This window comes from Pan troglodytes, chromosome 16 (genome assembly GCF_028858775.2).
Source record: "Pan troglodytes isolate AG18354 chromosome 16, NHGRI_mPanTro3-v2.0_pri, whole genome shotgun sequence".
Classification (NCBI taxonomy): Eukaryota; Metazoa; Chordata; class Mammalia; order Primates; family Hominidae; genus Pan; species Pan troglodytes.
The window spans coordinates 41,204,682-41,227,552 of NC_072414.2; the positions used below are offsets into that span (position 1 = coordinate 41,204,682).

The following is a 22,871-nucleotide window of genomic DNA, read 5'->3' on the forward strand; positions in this document are numbered from 1 at the left end:
TTACTGTAGAAGATCTGTTTTTCCTTTTCATTTCGCATGTTTGATAATATATCTTGTGTGCATTTTGGACCCTTGAAAAGCTCACATTATGTCAAACATATTTTCGTGTCATTGTGTATGAACATTTAAAAATCGGTGCATAATATTTTGTCATCTTGATTTAGTAAAATTTACTTAATCATTCCCACAATAATGAATATGTGGTTTCAGTTTCGTTTTTCACAAAAGTAGATCCTGAGACAGACCTGGATGAAGGTAGTATATTTGAGAAATGGTCCCAGGAGCAGTAGGAAAGAGCATGAAGAATGAGTTGGGCAATTAGAGGTGAATTATCAAGACATATAGTCCCTGCTAGAGGCAGGAGGCTTGATTCTACCAGGACCCCTAGGAAGCATGCAGTATGCCTCCTAGAATTGTCCATTTGTTTTAGCATTCATTGTGTAAGTATATCTTAATTTGTTTGTTTACCAATAATGGACATTTAGATCATTCCCAGTTTTTGCCTGTATGAATAATACTGCTACAAATATTTATGTACAAATATATGTGTGGACATATGTTTCATTTCTGTTGGGTAAATACCTATGATTGGAGTGTCTGGTTTGCCATTTATTTATTTATTGAGACAGGGTCTCACCCTGTTGCTCAGCCTGATGTGTAGTGGGGCGATCTCAGCTCAACTCAACCTCTGCCTCCCAGGTTCAAGAGATTCTCCCACTTTAGTCTCCGGAGTAGCTGGGACTACAGGCACATGCCGTCACACCTGGCTAATTTTTGTATTTTTTGGTAGAGATGGGATTTCACCATGTTGACCGGGCTGGTCTTAAGCTACTGACCTCAAGTGATCCACCTGCATCAGTCTCCCAAAGTGCTGGGATTGCAGGTTTGAGCTACTGCATCCATCCTGGTTTGCCTTTGATATGGTTTGGTGGTGTCCCCACCCAAATCTCATCTTGAATTGTAACTCCCACAATTCCCACGTGTCCTGGGAGGAACCTGGTAGGAGGTAATTGAATCATGGGGGCGGGTCTTTCCCATGCTGCTCCTGTGATAATGAATAAGTCTCATGAGATCTGATGGTTTTAAAAATGGGAGTTTCCCTGCACAAGCTCTCTTTTTGCCTGCCACCATCGATATAAGACGTGACTTGCTCCTCCTTGCCTTCTGCCATGATTGTGAGGCTCCCGCAGCCATGTGGAACAGTAAGTTCATTAAATCTCTTGCTTTTGTGAATTGCTCAGTCTCAAGTATGTCTTTATCAGCAGCATGAAAACGAACTAATATAGCCTTTTAAAGAAATTTTCTGGCTGGGCACGGTGGTTCACGCCTGTAATCCCAGCATTTTGGGAGGCTGAGGTGGATGGATCTCTTGAGCCTGGGAGTTCGAGACCAGCCTGGGCAGCATGTCAAAAGCTTATCTCCACTAAGAATACAAAAAAATTAGTTGGGTATTGTGGCATGCACCTGTAATCCCAGCTACTCAGGAAGCTGAGGCAGGAGAATCACTTGAACCTCGGAGGTGGAGGTTGCAGTGAGCCAAGATTGTGCCACTGCGCTCCAGCCAGGGTGACAGAGTGAGACTCTGTCTCAAAAAAAAAAAAAAAAAAAGATATTTTCTGCTTGCCAAAGTTGTATAATTTTACATTTTCACCAGTGGTGTTACTAACATGTCTTAAAATTTTAGCTATTCTCATAAATGTGTAGTAGCATATTTCAAGTTTTTAAATTTCTCTGATTAATGATGTTGAACATCTTTTCATCTACTTATTTGCTACCTAGATGTATTCTTTGTTGAAGCGTCTTCTCAAATCATTTCCCTATTTTTGAGTTTCTTATAGATACAAGTCTTTTTTTTTTTTTTTTTTGAGACAGAGTCTTGTTCTGTCATTTCTGTGTTGGGACATTACAGGTCCTTTCTTCTAGGTATTTTGAAATATACAATACATGGTTGTTAACTATAGTCCCCCTACTCTGCTATAGACCATTAGAACTTATTCCTTCTATCTAACCGTATGTTTTTACCTATTTGCCAACCTCTTTTTATCCCCCGTTCACTGACCATTCCTCACCTCTATTATCTATCATTCTACCCTGTACCTTCATGAGATCAGTTTTTTAAGTTCCCACATATGAGTGAGAATATCTGATGTTTGTTTTTCTGTACCTGGCTTATTCCGTCCACATTGCTGCAAATGACATGATTTTATTTTTTTTATGGCTGAGTAGTATTCCATTGTGTATATATACATTTTCTTTATTTATTCATCTGTTGGTGGGCACTTAGGTTGATTCCCTATCTTTGCTATTGTGAATGGTACTGGAATAAACATGGAGTGCAGGTATCCCCTTGATATACTGATTTCTTTTCCTTTGGATAAATACGCAGTATTAGGGTTGCTGGATCATATGGTAGTTGTGTTTTTAGTGCTCTGAGAAATCTCCCTACTGTTTTGTATAATGGCTGCACTAATTACATTCTCACCAACAGTGTATAAGTGTTTCCTTTTTTCTGTGTCCTTACCAGCATCTGTTTTCTTTTGTCTTATTAGTAATAGCCATTCTAACTTGGGTAAGATGATGTCTCATTGTGGTTTTGATTTCCATTTTGCTGATGATTAGTGATGGTAAGCAGTTTTCATATACCTATCTGCCATTTGTATGTATGTCTTTGGAAAAATGTCTCTTCATGTTATTTGTCCACTTTTAAATGGGATTATTACTAGTTTTTACTATCGAGTGTTTTGAGTTCCTTGTATATTTTGGATATTAGTTCCTTGTTGGATGAATAGTTTGCAAATATTTTCTCCCATTCAACAGGTTGTCTCCCCACTCTGTTGATTGCTTCCTATGTGGGCAGAAGCTTTTTAGTTTAAAATAGTTTTATTTATCTATTTTTGTTTTATTTTTCTGTACTTTTGAGATCTTAGTCATAAAATCTTTGGCTATATCCTAAAGTGTTTCCCCTATATTTCTTTCTAGTAGTTTTATAGTTGTGGGTGTTATGTTTAAGTCTTTAACCTATCTTGGGTTGAATTTTGTATATGGTGAGAAATAGGGGTTCAATTCATTCTTCTGCATATGGGTATTGAGTTTTCCCAGCACCATTTATTCAAGAGGGTGTTCGTTCCTGAATGTATTTTCTTGTTACCTTTGTTGAAAATGAGTTTGCTGGCCGAGCGCGGTGGCTCATGCCTATAATCCCTGCACTTTGGGAGGCTGAGGCAGGCAGATCACCTGAGGTCAGGAGTTTGAGACCAGCCTGGCCAACATGATGAAGCCCTGTCTCTATTAAAAATAAAAAAAATTAGCTGGGTGTGGTGGTGCGTGCCTATAATCCCAGCTACTCAGGAGGCTGAGGCAGGAGAATTGCTTGAGCCCAGGAGGTGGAGGTTGCAGTGAGCCGAGATTGTGACACTGCACTCCAGCCTGGGCAACAAGAGCAAAATCTCTGTCTCGAAAAAAATAAAAAAATTTAAAAAAAAAGAAAATGAGTTTGCTGTACATACATGGATGTATTTCTGGGTTCTCTCTTCTGTCCCATTATTACTTGTGTCTGTTTTGATACCAATACCTTGCTGTTTCGGTTTTTATAGCCTTGTAATATATTTTGAGGTCAGATAACGTGACCCCTCTTGCTTTGTTCTTTTTCCTCAGGAGTGCTTTGGCTATTTGGGCTCTTTTTTTGGTTTTATACATATTTTAGGATATTTTTCTATTTTTGTGAAAATGACAGTAGCATTTTCATAGGGATTGCATTGAATTTGTAGACTGCTTTGGGCAGTATGTTCATTTTAACAATATTAATTTTTTTCAATCCATGAACATGGGATGTCTTTTCATTTGTTTGTGTCCTCTTCAATTTCATTCATCAGTGTTTTCTAGTTTTCCTTAGAGATCTTTCATCTCCTTGGTTAAATTTATTCTTAGGTATTTTTTTTTGTAGCTATTATAAACAGCATTTCTGGCTTAATTTCTTTCTCAGCTAGTTCATTATTGATGTATTGAAATGCTGCAAATTTTTGTATGTTGGTTTTTTATACTGCAACTTTACTGAATTTATTTATTAGGTGTAAGAGTTTTTTTTAGAGTCTAGGTTTTTCTGGATATAAAATCATGTCACCTGTGAAACAGGACAATTTAACTTCCTCCATTTCAACTTGGATCCTTCTATTTTTATTCTTGCCTGATTATTCTGGCTAAAATTTCCAGTATTATGTTGACTAGGAGTAGTGATATTGGTCATCTTTTTTGGGTTCCAGGTTTTACAGGAAAGGCTTCAACTTTATTTGATATGATGTTAGCTGTGGGTTTGTCATATGAGACTTTTATTGTGTTGTGGTATATTTATTCTATGCCTGATAATTGAGAGTTTTTATCGTGAAAGGATGTTGAATTTTATTACATGCTTTCTCTATGTCTATTGAGATGATTATGTGGTTTCTGTCCTTTATTCTACTGATGCGATGTGTCACATTTAGTGATTTGTGTTTCTTGAACAATCCTTGCATCCCTGGGATAAATCCCGCTTGATCATGGTGTTTTATCTTTTTGATGTGCTGTTGGATTCAGTTTGTGGCAATTTTGTTGAAGATTTTTACATATATGTAAATAGGGATCTTGGCCTGCAGTTTTGGTTTTTGTTACACCTTTGTCTAATTTTAGCATCAGAGTGATGCTTGCCTTTTGGGACTAGGTTAATTCCCTTCTCTTCAATTTATTGGAATTGTTTGAAGAGGATTGGTATTTGTTCTTTGTAAGTTTGGTAGAATTTTTCAGTGAAGCTGTCCAGTCTTGGGCTTTTCTTTGTTGGAAGCCTTTTCATTTTACTGTTTCAATCTTGGTACTTGTTACTAGTCTGTTTATGTTTTTCGTTTCTTCCTGATTTAATCTTGGTATGTTGTGTGTTTAGGAATTTATCAATTTCCTTTAGGTTTTCTGGTTTGTTTGTGTATAGTATAGTTGTTCATAACAGTGTCTGATAAGCTTTTGTATTTCCATGGTATCAGTTGTAATGTCCTTTTTTGATTCTGATTTTGTTTATTTGGGTCTTCTCACTTTTTTTCGTGGTTAATCTGGCTAGCAGTTTATCAATTTTGTTCTTCTTTTCAAATAATCCACTTTCCATTTTCTTGATTCTTTGTATTTTTTCAGTAAAATAATTTCAACTTTTATTTTAGATTCAGGGGTTACATGTGCAGGTTTGTTACTTGGATACATTTTGCAATGGTGATGTTTGGGGTACAGATGATCCCATCACCCAGGTAGTTAGCATAGCAGCCAATAGGCAGTTTTTCAGCCCACACTTCCTGCCTCCCTACTGCCCCCGCCATTGCTTACTAGTCCTCAGTGTCTATTGTTCCCATCTTTATGTCCCTGTTTAGCTCCCACTTATAAGTGAGAACATGCAGCAGTACTTGATTTTCTTCCTGTGTTAGTTTGCTTAGGACTATAGCCTCCAGCTGCATCCATGTTGTTGCAAAGGATATGATTTCATCCTTTTTATGGCTGCATAGTATTCCCTGGTGTATGTATACCACAGTTTCTTTATCCAGCCCACCATTGATGGGCACCTGGGTTGATTCCATGTGTTTGCTATGGTAAATAGTGCTTCAATGAACATATGAGTGCATGTGTCTTTTTTTTTTTAGAATAATTTATTTTCCTATGGGTATATACCCAGTAATGGGATTGCTGGGTTAAATGGTAGTTCTGTTTTAAGTTCTGTGAGGAAACTCCAAACTGCTTTCCACAGTGGCTGAACTAATTTACACTCCCACCAAGAGTGTATAAGCATTCCTTTTTCTACACAGCCTTGCCAGCATCTGTTTCTTGTTGACATTTACATAATAGCCATTCTGACTGGAGTGAGATGGTATCTCATTGTGGTTTTGATTTGCATTTGTATGTCTTCCTTTGAGAAGTGTTTGTTCATATACTTTGCCCATTTTTAAGTGGGATTATTTGTTTTTTGCTTGTTGATTTGTTTACAATTTTTACAGATTCTGATATTAGACCTTTGTCAGATGCATAGTTTGTGAATATTTTCTCTCATTTTGTGAGTTATCTGTTTACTCTGTTGATAGTTTCTTTTGCTGTGCAGAACCTCTTTAATTAGGTCTCACTTGTCAATTTTTGTTTTTATCACAGTTGCTTTTGGAGATTTAGCCATAAAATCTTTGCCAAATTCTAAGCATTTCCTAGGTTTTCTTCTAGGATTCATACAGCTTGAGGTCTTATATTTAAATCTTTTATCCATCTTGAATAAATTTTTATATATGCTGAAAGATAGGGGTCCAGTTTCATTCTACTGCATATGGCTAACCAGTTATACCAGCACCATTTATTGAATAGGGAGCCCTTCCTTCATTGCTTGTTTTTGTTGACTTTGTGGAAGATCAGATGGATGTAGGTGTTCAGCTTTATTTCTGGGTTTTCTATTCTGTTCTATAAGTCTATGTCTGTGTATCTGTTTTTGTACCAATACTATGCTGTTTTGGTTACTATAGCCTTGTAGTATAATTTGAAGTTGGGTAATGTGATAACTCCAACTTTTTTCCTTTTACTTTAGTTTTTTCACTGATTCTCCTCTGACAGAACTGGTGTTCTTTTAACTGTGGTTTAAATGGAGGATAGTCAATTGGCTTCATTTCTGGTTGCTTTCAGAGGGCCAAGGCTCTGTACAGGATCTTTATTTGTGGCTAGATTCTTGCCCCTGGTTTCACAAGTGATGTATATTGGCAGATTATTTTTGGTGTTTTAATTTGGGATGTGATCCAGTAAATGGTGCTTAAGAGTGGTGGCCAGCAGATAGGCTCTTAATCAGCTTCACAGCTTTTTTTGTATTTCAGTGCATTTGCAGTAGTGCTCTATAGTGGGGTAGGGGGAGACAGATGACCCTCTCAGCAGGTCTGTTCCTGAGCTTTGAGGAAGCCGCCTCTGATCACTGGCACTGATCCTGTCTTTTTCTTTAATTAGGTCTTCTGGGCTGCAGGGCTCCCTCAGGCAGAGGCTATGACCTGCAGATAGGCCACACCATTCTTGGACTGGTCCTGTAGAGCAGGGTTCCCCAATCCCTGTTACTGCTTCATGGCCTGTTCAGAAGTGGGCCACACAGCAGGAGGTGAGTGGTGGGTGAGTGAGCATTATTACCACCTGAGCTCGGTCTCCCGTCAGATCAGCAGTGGCATTAGACTGTCATGGAAGCATGAACCCTATTGTGGACTGCATGTGGGAGGGATCTAGGTTGCATGCTCCTTATGATAATCCAATGCCTGATGATCTGAGGTAGAACAGTTTCAACCTGAAACCATCCCCTCCTCCCCAACATACACCATCCATGGAAAAATTGTCTTCCACAAAACTGGTCCCTGTGCTAAAAAGGTTGGGGACTGCTGCTGTAGAGGGAGAGATGCCCTTCTCTGGTGCTGGCTTACAAGCCTCTGTGTTTCACTCCTCTCTGTCTTCTGAGGGTGTGGGCTCCTTCCCTGCTCTAGCACTGGCTACAGATCTTGGCTCAAGATTCCCAAGCTGCATGCTGCAGCCCTGAGCTGTTGGGACTGGCCCACAGCTCCATCTTTTGGCTCCCTTTGGCACAGCACCATCTGTGCTGGGGGATTCCAACTGCTTCCAGACCTCTGAGAAAGTACTCAGGCTGGCCTTTTGATAAAGCACCCATACTGGGCAGTGGAGGCTGCACTGTACTCATGTTCCTGTTAGAGCAGCTGGGCAGAGGCCTTGGAAGGGGCTGGTGGGCAGGAGTGCCTGCAGAACAGACATGCCCCATTCCCACTGGAAAGTCAGCCCTGTTCTCTTGACCCAGTGGTCAACTGGGGTTAGAGTTACTCAGAGGAAGAAGGGGAGCCTTGGGGGATGGGCACCTACGGCTGTATTCTGCTGCGGCTGTCATGTGTGCCAAACCTCCATTCCATATAGGCTGGAGTACTTTTACTGCCTACTCTCCAGGCAGATCCCCTTGCCAGTTTAAGTGTTTATGGGCGTCATAGGATCTCTTGTACCTAGAATTGGAGATCTGCAGCAAGAGTGGGTTGCCCCACTATCCCTTCACTAACCCCTCCCTCAGGAGGCTTTCAGGGCTGAGCATGAGCCCTAGCATTCAGCAACCCCACACAAGGTTCCCAGCTTCTTCTCTTTTCAGCCTCAGTGTCTGTGTTGCTTCTCTATCTACTCTTGGTGTTTTCTGTCTAAGATTTGCTCAAAGTTTATTAGTTTACTTAATTTTTAGTCTCGTTCAGTGGGAGTGGTGCTTCCTGGCTGTGTCTAGTCAGCCACCTTATCTGCTATCCCTCCAAAAGCTTTAACTCTTTATGTTTTTTTTTTAGTAGCTACTTTATTTACTTCTATTCTGATCTTCATTATTTCTTTCCTTCTACTATTTTTGGGTTTTGTTTCTTATTGCTTTTCTAATTCCCTGAGATGCATAATTAGGTTGCTTATTTGAACTCTTTCTTTCTAGATGTAGGCATTCATTGCTATGATCTTCTCTGTTGGCAGTGTTTTTAGTATATTCCATAGATTTTGGTATGTTGTGTTTCAGTTCTCATTTATTTGAATAAACTTTTTGATTTCTATGTTAATTTCTTCCTTGAGCTAGTGGTCATTCAGAATAATGCTGTTAAATTTCCTTGTATTTATACAGTATCACAAGTTCCTCTTTTTATTACTATCTAATTTTAATCCATTGTATCTAAGAAGATATTTGATACACACTGTCTAGTTTTATTCTGTTGTATCTAAGAAGATATTTGACATGATTTCCATTTTAAAAAATTTGTTGAGGCTGGTTATGTGTCCTAACATATGGTCTGTCCTGGAGAATGTTTCATCTGGTGATGAGAAGAATGTATATTCTGTAGCTGCTGGATGAAATGTTTTGTAAATTTCTGTTAGGTCTATTTGGTCAGTAGTGCAGTCTAAATCCAGTGTTTCTTTTTAAATTTTCTGTTGTGATGATCTCTGTAATGTTGAGAGTGGGCTGCTGAAGTCCCCAAGTATTATTGTATGGTGCTGTCTTTCTCCCTTTAGTCATAATAATATTTGCTTTATATATCTGGGTGCTTTGTTGTTGAGTGTATATGTGTTTAGAGTTGTCATATCCTTTGCTAATTTGATCCCTTTGTCATTATATAATACCCCTCTTTGTCTATTTTTACTTTTTTTGACTTAAAATCTATTTTATTTGATATAAGCATGGCTATTCCTGCTTGCTTTTGGTTTCTGTTTGCATGGAATATATTTTTTTCATTCTCTTACTTTCAATATATATATGTTTTTTTCAGATGAAAAGAGGTTTTATTTTTGTAGGGGGCTTATTATAGGGTCATGTTTTTAAATCAGTTATCCTAGTTTATATCTTTTAATTGGAAAATTTAATCTTTTTACATTCAATGTTATTATTTATATGGGAGGGCTTATTCCTGTCATTTTGTTAATTGACTTCTGGTTGTTTTATATATCTTTTTTCTTTTTTTTATTTCTCTCTTGTTTGTTTTGGTTTGGTGGTGTTCTGTAGTGGTAACATTTGAGTCCTTTCTCTTTCTTATTCATGAGTTTGCTCTACCAGTGGGCTTTATACTTTTATGTGTTTTCCTGTTGGTGTATATATTATCCCTTTGCTTCCAGGTATAGTACTCCCTTAAGTATTGCTTGTAGGTTCAGCCCATTCATGATAAATGTGCTCAGCTTTTGTTTTTCTAGGAAAGACTTCAGTTCTCCTTCATTTATGAAGGATGATTTTGTTGAGTATAGTATCCTTGGCTGCCAGTCTTTTTCTATCTACACTTTGAATATATCATCCCATTTTCTCAGGGCCTGTATGGTTTCTGCTGAGAAATCCACTGTTGTTTTGGTGCGGCTCCTTTATAAGTGTCTAGATGCTTTTCTTTTGCTGCTTTAAGAATTTTCTTGTTGTCTTTGACTTTTGACCACTTTGCTATAATGTGCCATGGAGAAGACCTTTTAAAGTCATATTTGTTTGGGGATCTCTGAGCTTCCTGTATCAGAATATGTAAATCTGTTACTGGACTGGGGAAGTTTTCAGCTATTATTTTGTTAAGTAGGTTTTCTATCCTTTTGGTTTTCTCTGCTTTCTTGAACACCAAAAATTCAAATATTTGGTTGCTTTATGATGCTTCATAAGTTACATAAGGTTTTTTCATTCTCTCTTATCATTTTTTCCTTATATTTGTCTGACTGTGTTATTTCAAAAGAGCTATCTTTAGGTACTGAAATTCTTTCTTCTGCTTGATCTAGTTTATTGTTGAGGCTTTCAAATGCATGTTTTATTTCATTCAGTGAATTGTTCTGTTCCAATATTTTTGTTTATTTTATGATATCCATTTGTTAAATTTCTTTTTCATATTCTAGAATTTTTTTCCGATTTCTTTGTATCTGTGTTCTCTTGTCTTTCACTGATATATATATATATATATATATATATATATATATATATATATATATTTTTTTTTTTTTTTTGCGATGGAGTCTCAATCTGTTGCCCAGGCTGGAGTGCAGTGGCATGATGTTGGTTCACTACAGCCTCTGCATCCTGGGTTCAAGTGATTCTCATGCCTCAGCCTCCCGAGTAGCTGGGATTACAGGCACCCACCACCACACCTGGCTGATTTTTGTATTTTTAGTAGAGATGGTGTTTCACCATGTTGGATGGGCTGGTCTAAAATTCCTGACCTCAAGTGATCTGCCTGCTTCAGCCTTCCAAAGTGCTGGGATTACAGGTGTGAACCACTATGCCCAGCTTCACTGAGCTTTTTAAATGTCATTACTTTGAATTCTATTTCTGGAATTTAATAAATTTCTTTGTCATTGGAATCTGTTGCTGGTGAATTGTTTTGCTTCTTCCAAGTTTTTGAATTTGCTTTTATAGACAGTGACTTTTTCTCAAAGATGTACCTATGATATTGGTTGGGTTGGCATGTTGGCATTGATTCTTGGCACTTGTAGTATTGTAGTCTCTGTATAATTCCTTTGGCCATAAACAGTATCACTGGTCTCTGATTTCCTCAGTGACTTAGGATATGGTTGTTGTTGGAGACTGTGGATCCTGGCAGTTGTAGCAGTGAGCTGGGTGAGTGGCTGGGTCCTTGGACCCCTGGGTAGTTAGTGTCATCTGTGTGATGGCAGTAGCAGTAGTAGAACAACCCTCTGGCTCCAAAGCATTCTGCATTGTTGTTGGTGGCTGTGTTAGGCTGGGTGAGTTGGTCCCCCGTGCCACAGGTGTTGCATGCAGGTGGAAGCTAGCTGTGGTAGTAGTAGTAGGTTGGGTGGGCTCATCTTTAGGTCTCTGGGAGAGTATTCAGGTGCCAATGGTGGTAGATTGGACACAGCCATTCTTAGTACCCTGGATTGTATGCTTAGGCATAGGGGTGGAGACTGGCAGGGCAGGCCTATCCTCAGGCCTCCTGGTGGTGTATGCAAGTGGTAGGCAGTAGTAGAGTGAACCAAGCCACCTTGTGGAATGCCCAGGTGGTGGTGGCAGTGGCTGTGATGTGGCCCAGCTGCGGGGGAGAGTGGGGTTGCTTTTACTGGCAGCAGTCATAGACAATTGGCTGGGGAGCATGCACTTTGGCTCCAGGTAGTGGCTGCAGGTGGGGTAGCCTTTCCTCGTGGCGCTTGAAAATCCATGGTGGCTCTGCTGCTGTGAATACCAGGGTTCTGCCAGTGGCTCATGGTTTGGCCTCAGCAGTGCAATGGAAGTTGCTGTGAGTGAGGGAGTCTGTATTTAGGGCTCGTGAAAATACACAGCAGTCCCACTGCTGGGAGTATTGTAGTTATTGCCAGTGGCTTACATTTTGGCTCTGACAACAGCAGTTAGCACTCGTGGTGTCTGTGGGTAGGGGACATCAGAGAGGTTGCAAGGATGTGGAGACAGGAGCTGTTGATCCCCATGGCAGGATGCGGTCTAGTAGAGTCTGGGATCTCAGGATAGTGATGTGCAAGTTGCTTAAGACTTGAGGGTGTGTGGAACCCAGCATGAATTTCCTCTTTGGAGCAATGCCATCATGTGATTTCCAAGTAGTTCCTCTGTCAGCCGCATGGTCCTAAAGGGTTGAGGGGCTCTCCTATGGCTAGGATTGCAGGAGTCCTTGATAGTAATGTGGACCACTTGGGGTGTTTCTCTTGCCCTTTACCCACACTGAAGAGCCTCTCCAGGCTCCCAGCTGATTCTGGCTGAGCAGGCTGCCCTGATTTCCTCTCCTTCCTTGCCTTAGGTGTTCCTTGTCACTTCTTGTTGAATTCAGTGTTCTCTCTTACATGATCTATTCTAACTATGATTGTCAACTTGTTATTTTGGTTCTTCTTTATGGAGGAGGCAAGTACCAGATGCCTACAGGCATTCTTCTGTGCCTCCAACTTCATATTTTTTTTGATGCTACTCTTATTATAAATGGTCTACCCCAGATCCAGACACACACAGGTGTCTTATAATGGTCTACCTACCCCAGGTCCAGACACACACAGGGTAGACACTGGGCAGATGTTTCTTTGAAGAACAAGTAAATGAATAAAATATGTAAGTGGAAAGTATTAATGTAATAATGGGTCATGTCTGCTCATTTTCAGGATTCTTTTCTCAGAATTCTACAAACATGGAAGTGGGGGTAGAGAAAGCAAATGGATAATGTAATGCAGGGTTGAGAATTGGTGGGAAAATGAGTGGTTTTGAACCTCAGGAAAAGGCTAGGTAGAGAGGTGAGATAGGGATGTGGGAAAGAGCAAAGATCAATAACTAATCAAAAAGCAGTTTTTTTTTGTTTTTTTCTGACAGACTTGAGCCATACTTCTAATTCTGTGGGAGCTGGCACTTTTCAGTTTGTATTAGTCCATTCTTACACTGCTATAAAGAAATACCTGAGACTGGGTAATTTATAAATAAAAGAGGTATAATTGGCTCATGATTCTCTACAGGATATACAGGAAGCATGGCTGCGGAGGCCTCAGGCAAATTACAAACATGGTGGAAAGCAAAGGAGAAGCAGGCATGTCTTACATGAGTGGAGCAGGAGGCAGAGGGCTGGGGGCAGCTACACACTTTTTACACAACCAAGTCAAGTGAGAACTGTATCACGAGAAGAGTACCAAAGGGGGAAATCCACCTCTGTGATCCAATCACTTTCCACCAGACCCCACTTCCAAAACTGGGGATTATAATTTGACATGAGATTTGGGCAGAGACACAAATCCAAACCATATTATTCTGTCCCTGGCCCCTCCCAAGTCTCATGTACTCACATTCCAAAATTCAGTCATCCCTTCTCAACAGTCCTCAGAGTCTTAACTCATTCCAGCATTAACTTACAAGTCCACAGTCCAAAATCTCATCTGAGACAAGGCAAGTCCCTTCTGCCTATAAGCCTGTAAAACAAAAAATGGGTTAGTTATTACTTCTAACATACAGTGAGGGTACAGGCACTGGGTAAATACTTCTTTTCCAAAAGGGAGAAATTAGCCAAAAGAAAGGGGCTACAGGCCCCATGTAAGTTTGAAACCCAGCAAGGGAGTCATTAAATCTTAAAGCTCCAAATAATCTCCTTTGATTCCACATCTCACTTCCAGGGCACACTGGGGCAAGGGGTGGGCTCCTAAGGTTGGGAAGCTGCACCTCTGAGGCTTTGCAAAGTAAAGCCCCTGAGGCTGCTTTCATGGGCTAGTGTTCATGCACCTGCGGCTTTTACATGTGCGTGGTACAAGCTCCTGGTTGATCTACCATTCTGCAGTCTCGAAGACCACGGCCCTCTTCTCACAGCTCCACTGGGTAGTGCCCCAGTGGGGCTCTGTGTTGGGGATTCAACCCCAGATTTCCCTTCAGTACTGCCCTAGTAGAGATTCTCCATGACAGCTCTGCTCCTGCAGCAGGGTTCTGCCTAGACATTTAGGCTTTTCTACACATCCTCTGAAATCTAGGCAGAGGCTCCCAAAGCCTTAACTCTTGCACTCTGAACATTGGCAGGCTAAACACCTCGTAGAAACACCAAGTTTTATGGCTTGCACATTCTGAAGCAGCAGCCTGAGCTGTATCTGAAGTCCTTTCAGCCACCCCTGGAGGCAGAGGGGTCAGGATATGGGGAGCAGTGTCTTGAGGCTGTGCAGGGCAGTGGGACCCTGGTCCCTGTTCATGAAACCATTCTTCCTTCTTAGACCTACATGCCTGTGATGGAAGGAACTGCTGCAAAGGTTTCTGAAATGCTTTGAAAGTCTTTTCCCCTTTGTCTTGGCCATCAGCATTTGACTATTCTTTACGTATGCAAATTTCTGTAGCTGGCTTGAACTCCTCCTCCAAAAAGGCCTTTTCTTTTCTACCACATGGCCAGGCTTCAAATTTTTCAAACTCGTACACTTTGCTTCCCTTTTAAATATAAGTTTCAGTTTCAGGTCATTTCTTTGCTCACGCATATGAACATAGGTTGTTAGAAGCAGCAGGCTATATCTTGACTGCTTTGCTGCTTAGAAATTTCTCCTGTCAGTAACCTAAACCATCACTCTCAAGTTCAAAATTCCACATATCCCTAGATGCCTCCAGGCTCTTTGTTAATGCATAACAAAAATGACCTTTACACTAGTTCCCAAGAAGTTCCTCATTTTCATCTGAGACCTTCTTAGCTGGGATTTCATTGTCCATATCACTATCAGGATTTTCAAAACAACCATTCAACAAGTCTCTAGGAAGTTACAAATTTTCCTCATCTTCCTGTCTTTTTCTCAGCCCTCCAAATTGGTCCAACCTCTACCTGTTACCCAGTTCCAAACGCAAATTCACATTTTCAGGTATCTTTATACCAATGCCCCTCTCCTTGTTACCAATTTTCCATATTAGTTCATTCTTGCACTGCTATAAAGAAATACCTGAGACTGAGTAATTTATAAAGAAAAGAGGTTTAATTGACTCACAATTCTACAGGTGTACAGGAAGCATGGCTAGGGAGGCCTCAGGAAACTTACAAACATGGTGGAAGGCAAAGGGGAAGCAGGCATGTCTACATGGCCAGAGCCAGGAGGAAGAGAGAGAGGTGGGAAGTGCCACAGACTTTTTAAACAACCAGATCTAGTGAGAGCTCTATCATGAAAACAATACCAAAGGGGGAAATCCACCCCCATGATCCAGTCACCTCCCACCAGGTCCCACCTCCAACACTGGGGAATCACAACTTGGCATGAGATTTGGGCAGGGATGCAAATCCAAATTATATCACAGTTCTTTCTGGAACGTTGCTCATGTAGCTTCCTACATATGTGCAACTATCCTCCTCTTTTTCTCCTCATAACTGCCTACCCCCTCTGTTCATATTCCCCTCTCAAAATCTCTTTCTGGTTTTCTTTTCTTAGTGACTTTCAAGATGTCCTCTTAACTAGGAATAGAACCTGTCAGATATGCTAACATAACTGTATCTGCTTTCAAATTCTGTGACCTCTTGTTGATGGTGAGCAACATATTTTCAACTTCTGTGAGTGACAGTAGAGTAAAATTCTGATGAGCTGAAGTCAGACTACGCATTTTTGGAAAGCAGCTATACCTCTTTGAGCCTCCAGGAAGACGTCCTCTCTCTATCAAATGCGGACTTTTAGAAATAATACTCTCTCAGGCACGTATGCCACCCAGTATTATTATCACATGCCATTACTGTTTGGTAGTTATTTATGTTCATGTCATCTTGGCTAGATTGTGAACTTTTAAAAGGCAAGCCTTCTGCCTTTTACCTTTATATTCCCATGCATGCTTTGTATGCTTAAGTGGTTAGCCACTTAATATATTTTGAAAGAGATAATGTATCCATGTTATTGAGTTAAAATAATCCATGGAAGGCATCTATTACAATGATTGGCATATAGTAGATATTTAGTCAGTTATATTAGAGCACTCAGTCAATATGGGGAATTTTGCTTCATTTCTTCCTCTTTAATTGATTCTCCCATTTCACATACATTGTCCTTTGGCTGATTTTAGGAGCCTATTTATTTATCTACCTATTTTTCATTTTGAAGTATTTTTTTTGACTTACAAAGAAGACACAAGAATAGCATAAGGAAATCCCACATTCCATGGATGTATGCTTAGTATATTGTATCAAGGAGGCACAAAACATCCCTTTACTGGTGGTGTTAATTTTGATCATTTGATTAAGGTGGCATCTGTCAGATCTTTCTACCATAAAGATACTATATTTCATGCTGTTAATAAAGAAAAACCCTAGGCTGGGTAATTATAAAGGAAAGAGGTTTAATTGACTCACAGTTCCATATGGCGGGGGAAGCCTCACAATCATGGCAGAAAGCAAATGAGGAGCAAAGTCACATCTTACATGGCAGCGGGCAAAGAGAGCATGTGCAGGGGAACTCCCCTTTGTAAAACCAGCAGATCCCATGAGACTTATTGACTATCATGACAAAAGCACAAGAAAGATCCACCCCCATGATTCAGTTACCTACCATCAGGTCCCTCCCACAACGTGTGAGAATTATGGGAGCTACAATTCAAGATGAGATTTGAGTGGGGACACAGCCAAACCATATCAGATACTTTTTTTTTTTTTTTTTGAGACGGAATCTCGCTCTGTCGCCCAGGCTGGGGTGCAGTGGCACGATCTCAGCTCACTGCAACCTCCACCTCCTGGGTTCAAGCGATTCTTCTGCCTCAGCCTCCCGAGTAGCTGGGACTACAGGCTCCCACCACCACACCCAGATAATTTTTGTGTTTTTAGTAGAGACAGGGTTTCACCATATTGGCCAGGCTTGTCTCGAACTCCTGAACTTGTGATCCGCCTGCCTTGGCCTCCCAAAGTGCTGAGATTAGAGGTGTGAGCTGCTGCGCCTGGCCCAGATACTATGTTTTTCCATTGTAGTTCATAAGTGTCTGGTGGAGAAATACTGTAAATATCTTGCTTCTTATCACATTTTTACTAAGTTTAGCCCAGTTTAGCCAGTTTATTAAGTTTAACAGTCCATTGATGATTGTTTCCTGAAACAAATTATCATACAGTTTACCATGTAGTGACTTTTCTGTTCACATCATTCCTTCTATATCTATTAGTTAGCATTTTACCATAATAAAGAGTTTTTCTTTCCTCTTCATTTAGCTTTGTATTCATTTGTTAACTTACATTAGTATAGACTCATGGAATCTTATTTTGTTAAATTGATTATGCATCAAAATCATCATTTTGTTTGTTTGTTTGTTTTTCTTAAATTGTGCAGATGGTAAAATTGGATGGGTGGCAGAGATGGCTTTGAGTACTCTTGTTTCAGTTTGGGGGTGTGCCAAACAGCAGGCCCAGAGGATAAGCATTCATGTGGTTTACACCAGTTTAACAAGGACCAACATGAAAGAGAAAATAGTTGTAGATTACTCTGAAATATATTGTTTCCTCTGTGTTTCAGGAAATAAAAAGGGTCAGTTGGAGGTAGTTTAGTCACTAAGGCCACTGCAACTTCCTCTCTTAACTCTTAGCAGCTGGAGATGTTTTGCTGTAGACACACAGTTTGAACATAAAAGGGAAAGGAGAGTCAGTATCGCTGTGTTGGCACAAGATGGCAGCAGTCAGCCATTGATTTTGCAGCTCAAGGCCTACAGATTTTAAATTAATGGTGTCTTTTGTCTTCACAGGGACTTCAGTACTAGTGCTAATAACATCCAGATTGATAAAACCAAGCCTTTGTGGCACAACTATTTCTTATGTGGACTTAAAGGAATTCAGGTAAATTGGTTTATAAGGCACTTACTACCATTTGAGATTATCATGTGTATTCTGTCAGATTTATTTTATTTACTACATCTTTTTCATCTCCTTACAGTACTAACCGATGCTTCTGTTCTATTTTGCTAGTTTGTGTTTCAGAGAGTGGGGAAGATATGACTGTTTTGGGGTAGTGTTCACAGGGGGCAGTAGTGGTTTTTATACAGCTGGCTGTTCATAAATAGGTGCATCTGACAAACATCTGTCTGGTTTTAAAATCTTTGTTTAAACATACTTTTGAGGATATGTTTTAATACTATTATTTACATTTATACTTGGGATGTATAGGGGTATACTGTAATAGGATTTAGAGTCAGCCCAGGTTTGAATCTGGGCTCTTCTCAGCTGTGGTAATTTAACCTCTTAAGTCTCAGATTTATCCATAAAATGATGTCATTGCTATCCTGACAAAGAGTTGTTAAAAGAATTACGTAAAGCTTGATGGTAGCCATTTAATAAATGGTAGCTAGTATTGTTATTGCTACTTCAGATGGGATTAAAAAAAGATATAATGAAATGTATTAGTATAAGTATTTTCCAAGAAACATTGAATAATTACTTTGAAAATCTCTAATGTTACATACAAGAACAAGAAAATAAAATGTTTTCACTCTCATAATTGAAAAAGTATCAAGGACCAAAAGAAAATTGATATTTGCTGTTTTTAGAGCCACTTTTATATTGCAATAATTATTTTAGATGTAGTGACTTGTATAGAATCATAGTAGGACAATAAGAAGTAAATTTTGCCTTTGTGAGCTAAAAGTAAACAAACAAACTGACCCATGTTTTAGAGAGCTTGTGTTCCTTACTGCCTGGCAGTCCTATCTGAAACTTTGTAATGAGCAGCTAGGACTTAGTGGCACATCCATTACAGAAATACATCAAATTTATTTCTAATGTGTAGTCCTATACTGTAACAGTGGTGGTTTTTGTTCTTAAAGTTAATGAATTCATTTCTTTCTTTCTTTTGTGTTTTCCTTTCTCTCAGACACATGGTAATAACTTACAGGAAAAGTTATTGGCAGGTTTTAAATCTTCAAATCATCTGGCTTATCATATGCATTAGTGGGAATTACAGTATTTGGAAGCATTTGCCTGGCAAATGCAATTTTAATCTTCCTTGTAACAACATGCCTTTTTGCAGCATATGGGTAAAGTGGCCTAAATAATGCATGTTGCTTTGTGTTATTTTTGAGCATTTCAGGTTTTAAAGCCTTCCTGTTTGGTTTGACAATTTATGTGCAAAAGCAAACTTATACAATGAACTTTTGGCAGAAAGGTAATTTAAATGCTAGCCTGTTCAGAAACTTTCAAATTCAAATACTAGAAAGTTTCAGAGAATAATTCGCTTATATTACATTGAACATGTTATCCTTTTGGCATAGAGCTATTACAGAATGTGGCATATACCCATTTGCATTTTGAATGCGTTATACATTTTCATTTAAACATTGCATAATATGTTGTTTTTTGTTTTTGTTTTTGTTTTTGCTTTTGCTTTTGTTTTTGTTTTTTGAGACGGAGTCTTGCTCTGTCGCCCAGGCTGGAGTGTAGTGGCGTGATCTCGGCTCACTGCAACCTCTGCCCCCGGGGTTCAAGCGATTCTCCTGCCTCACCCTCCTTAGTAGCTGGGATTACAGGTGCCTGCCACCGTGCCTGGCTAATTTTTGTATTTTTAGTAGAGACGGGGTTTCACTATATTGGCCAGGCTGGTCTTGAACTCCTGACTTCGTGACCCACCCGCCTCGGCCTCCCAAAGTGCTGGGATTGCAGGTGTGAGCCACTGCGCCCGGCTGATAAGTTCTTAAGTGTGATTCCCACTCAAGACACCTGTGTTTGATCAGTTTATATTAAATATATTGTATTCTTCAATTTTTTTTTTAAACAAGCTGTCTGATATTCTGTATGAAAGGGCCTTGGCAACAGTAGAGTTTCAGTTTATAGTTTGTATATCTGGAAGGAAATTTTTAGATGACTTGAAATCCGGAAGAGAAGTACACCCAGCTAAATTTCTTATTGTGGTGCGAGAATTTTGCTAGCTAGGACAGACAGACAAAAAATTAAGGAAAAAGGTCTTTTATTTGCAGAATTTTGTTGTTATTTTAGTTATTCTAGCTAGCTTATTGAAATTCTCCCTTGTATAATAGGTATGATGAAATGCATAATTAGGTAATAGTATTTCATATGTTAATCTTCAGTCATTTGAGTAATTTGCAAAGACTATGGTACTTTTTCTTGAGAAGGAGGTAGACTTGAATTTATTTGTAAACTTAAACCACAAAAGTTATGATATGATATCATCCAAAGTGTCCTAGTGTTAGAAAGTAATGTAAGTATACTAGAGCTTTCCATATTTAAATCAGAATCTGATTATTTCTTTGGGCTTTCCTATTTGTAGAAATAGAGTTTCCTCGACTTGTTTAGGGTCTGTATTCTCATTTGTGGCTGAATTCTAATTTGACTGTCTTTAAAGCTACCATATGGCTAAACTGTATCTATAAACTGTAGTAAGCATCTGGATTTTCTCATATAGCTGGCATATTAAATCACAATGACGGTTTGCTGGCTCAGGTTTCTAACTGCAGTGGAAAAGTTTTCAAACAGGATTCAGAGACCTGGGCCCTACTCTCGTCTCCCTGTGTGTCATCTTGGGAAAGTTTCTTCATCTCTTGGTGCCTAGGTTTTTTCATAAGTAAAACAGAACTGAGAATGTTTGGAACTCCTTTTTTTCAGAGAACCTTCTGAAGTAAGGCACTCCTTAGAAACAAGTCACTGCTTGGGGGCTGGACTTTTATAATAACAGAATGCTGGAGTTGTGCTGCATGGAGATTTAAATTACCTCACAGATAATTGTATATTTCTTGTCCTGCTACTTGACAAATTGGATTATAATTGTTTTATATTTTTTCCATATTTGTTCAAATCAATTAATACTCAAGAAAAAGAACATTCAAGGCAATTTTATATTTTTTCCATATTCAAATCAATTAATATTCAAGAAAAAGAACATTCAAGGCAAGAAAATTAAAGGCATTTAAGGGAATTACCCTGCGGCTAAGAGTCATTAAATAAAATGTCACATATAGTCTCAACTAAATTGAATTGCATAAGTAGTTTCTATAACTATTATAAGTCTATTGATAGACTTTTGTTCTCTGGGGAATGAAAGAAGCTTTCACTACTCCTTGAATTCAATACTGAATTACTGTTGCTGTTTTTCCTTATATTCTTAGGAACACTTTGGTCTTAGTAACCTGACTGGAATGAACTGCCTGGTAGATGGAAATATCCCACCAAGTTCTGGCCTCTCCAGCTCCAGTGCTTTGGTCTGTTGTGCTGGCTTGGTGACGCTCACAGTGCTGGGAAGGAATCTATCCAAGGTAACTACCTGTGATAGGAAACCTCATAGAACCCTCTCCTAATAATCATTAGCATCCAAATCTCAAATCAGAATGCCTTCCTTGATTGAAAAACTGTCTTCTCTAAAAGGACTGCACATGTGGGCAAGCATTGTAACTTAACAAGTGATAAATCACTATAAAGTAGCTTATACCCTCCAAATAGTGAGTGAATAGATCTGTGAATAACTGTATAAAAATACATTGTATTAAATATGGGATTTGAATGTATGGATATCATTTTAGATCACCTCATTCACAAGTTAAATTTAGGGCAAGAAATTCTTCCTCTCATGGTTGAGCCTGCTTATTTTCACCCAAAACCTTAAATTAAAAATTTGACAAGTAGTGGGTTACAAGGGTAAAGACTAGGTAATAAAGGAACTGAATATGCCAGCAGATTAGTCACAGAAATAAACTTTAAAATATTGCATTACAAGACGAAATGCTTATTTAAAGGAAATATAAATTGTACAAGAGGTCAGAAAGCCTCAAGTTTGTAAGTTCACATAAATCTCTGACTCTGCAGTTTAGAGCAGGTGTGCTCAGCTTTAATTAATGCTTTAGCATTCTGGTTCAAATAAAATGTTATCATAGGTTCTTTTTACCCCATGTACATATACTACCAGGTTTACGGATGGTTTGGACAGATCAAGAGAAAGGCAGCCACATGCTTAGTCTCTTTTAAGCATGTTTAAACTTTCAGTTTGAAAATTTTATGTATAGGAGGAAGGCAGAAATGAAGGAGAAAGCAAAGGTTCAGACAGAATCCTTCTTTTTAGCTGTCCTGTGTAAGTGTACATTAATTAGCCCTTAGTGAGCAATGACTGGTTGGGAGGGAAAGGGGGCTTACATATTATTATTATTTTTTGAGAAGAGAAGAAGCAAGGGACAGGAAGTCCATGTGTAAAATGTGTTTCCCCTGGTACAATTTTCAATCTGATTTGTTTATTTATTCATTTGTTTGTTCATCATTCAACCATTATTTATTTAATGGCTATTTTGTGCCAGATAATGTTCAAGGCATTGGAGATATAATAAGTATAGTCTCAACTTTCACTATGCTTATAGTCTAAAAGGGAAAAGAGACAAGTAAATAGGCAACTGCAATAGAATATAGTAAGTGGATAAGTAGTTTTCTATGGGAGCAGATATAACCCAGATTTAGAGAGCATAGGACATCTAAATGGAGACAACAAAGATTAAAGGAGTTGTAGATATTGATGGCATGATAACACTGATGACATCAGATAAGCATGTATTGGGTGGAGAGAACATCATGTGGAAATGTCCAGAGTAAAAGCAATCATGGCTTGTTGGAGTAACAAAAAAAATGTCTCAATATGGCTGAAGCATACAGCAATTTGGATAACAGAGCAGGAGATCAGTTGCTGGGCCTTGTAAACTTTGTTAAGCAATTTAGGCATCATCTTCATAGCAGTGGGAAACCATTGCAGGGTTTTAGGAAGAGGGTAAGGTGATCATATCTGTATTTTAGAAAGATCTCCCTGGCTATATTACAAAGTCTGCATTTCAGGGTTTTAGCAGTAGGGAGGTGATTTGGTTTAGAGTAGTGGCAATGAGAATGGTTAGAATTAGATAGATTCAAGATCTCAGAATCAGTAGGACTTGGTCATTGATTGGGCATGGGAATGGGGAACAGCAAAGACTCAAAGATTATATCGGTGTCTGGCTGGTATGATTTAGT

The 22,871-nt window shown here is 39.0% G+C and overlaps 1 protein-coding gene across 50 annotated transcripts in view; it reads left to right on the plus strand.

Moving 5' to 3' along the window:
- The window catches only part of GALK2 (galactokinase 2), a 178,782-nt gene that overhangs the window by 63,388 nt on the left and 92,523 nt on the right, over nucleotides 1-22,871 (plus strand). For 46 of the 50 annotated variants that reach the window (XR_010151378.1, XR_010151373.1, XR_010151376.1 and 43 more), the window contains 2 exons: nucleotides 17,633-17,723; nucleotides 20,999-21,145. Coding sequence is in view for 43 of the 50 variants with exons in the window: in XM_063794121.1 (XP_063650191.1) it covers nucleotides 17,633-17,723; nucleotides 20,999-21,145 (238 nt within the window). In the remaining 7 variants the exon portion in view is untranslated. Of the gene's footprint in view, nucleotides 1-5,959; nucleotides 7,121-15,357; nucleotides 15,615-17,632; nucleotides 17,724-20,998; nucleotides 21,146-22,871 lie in introns of those variants that run through there. The other 4 variants (XM_016928196.4, XM_054666927.2, XM_063794129.1 and 1 more) reach the window with 3 other exon arrangements.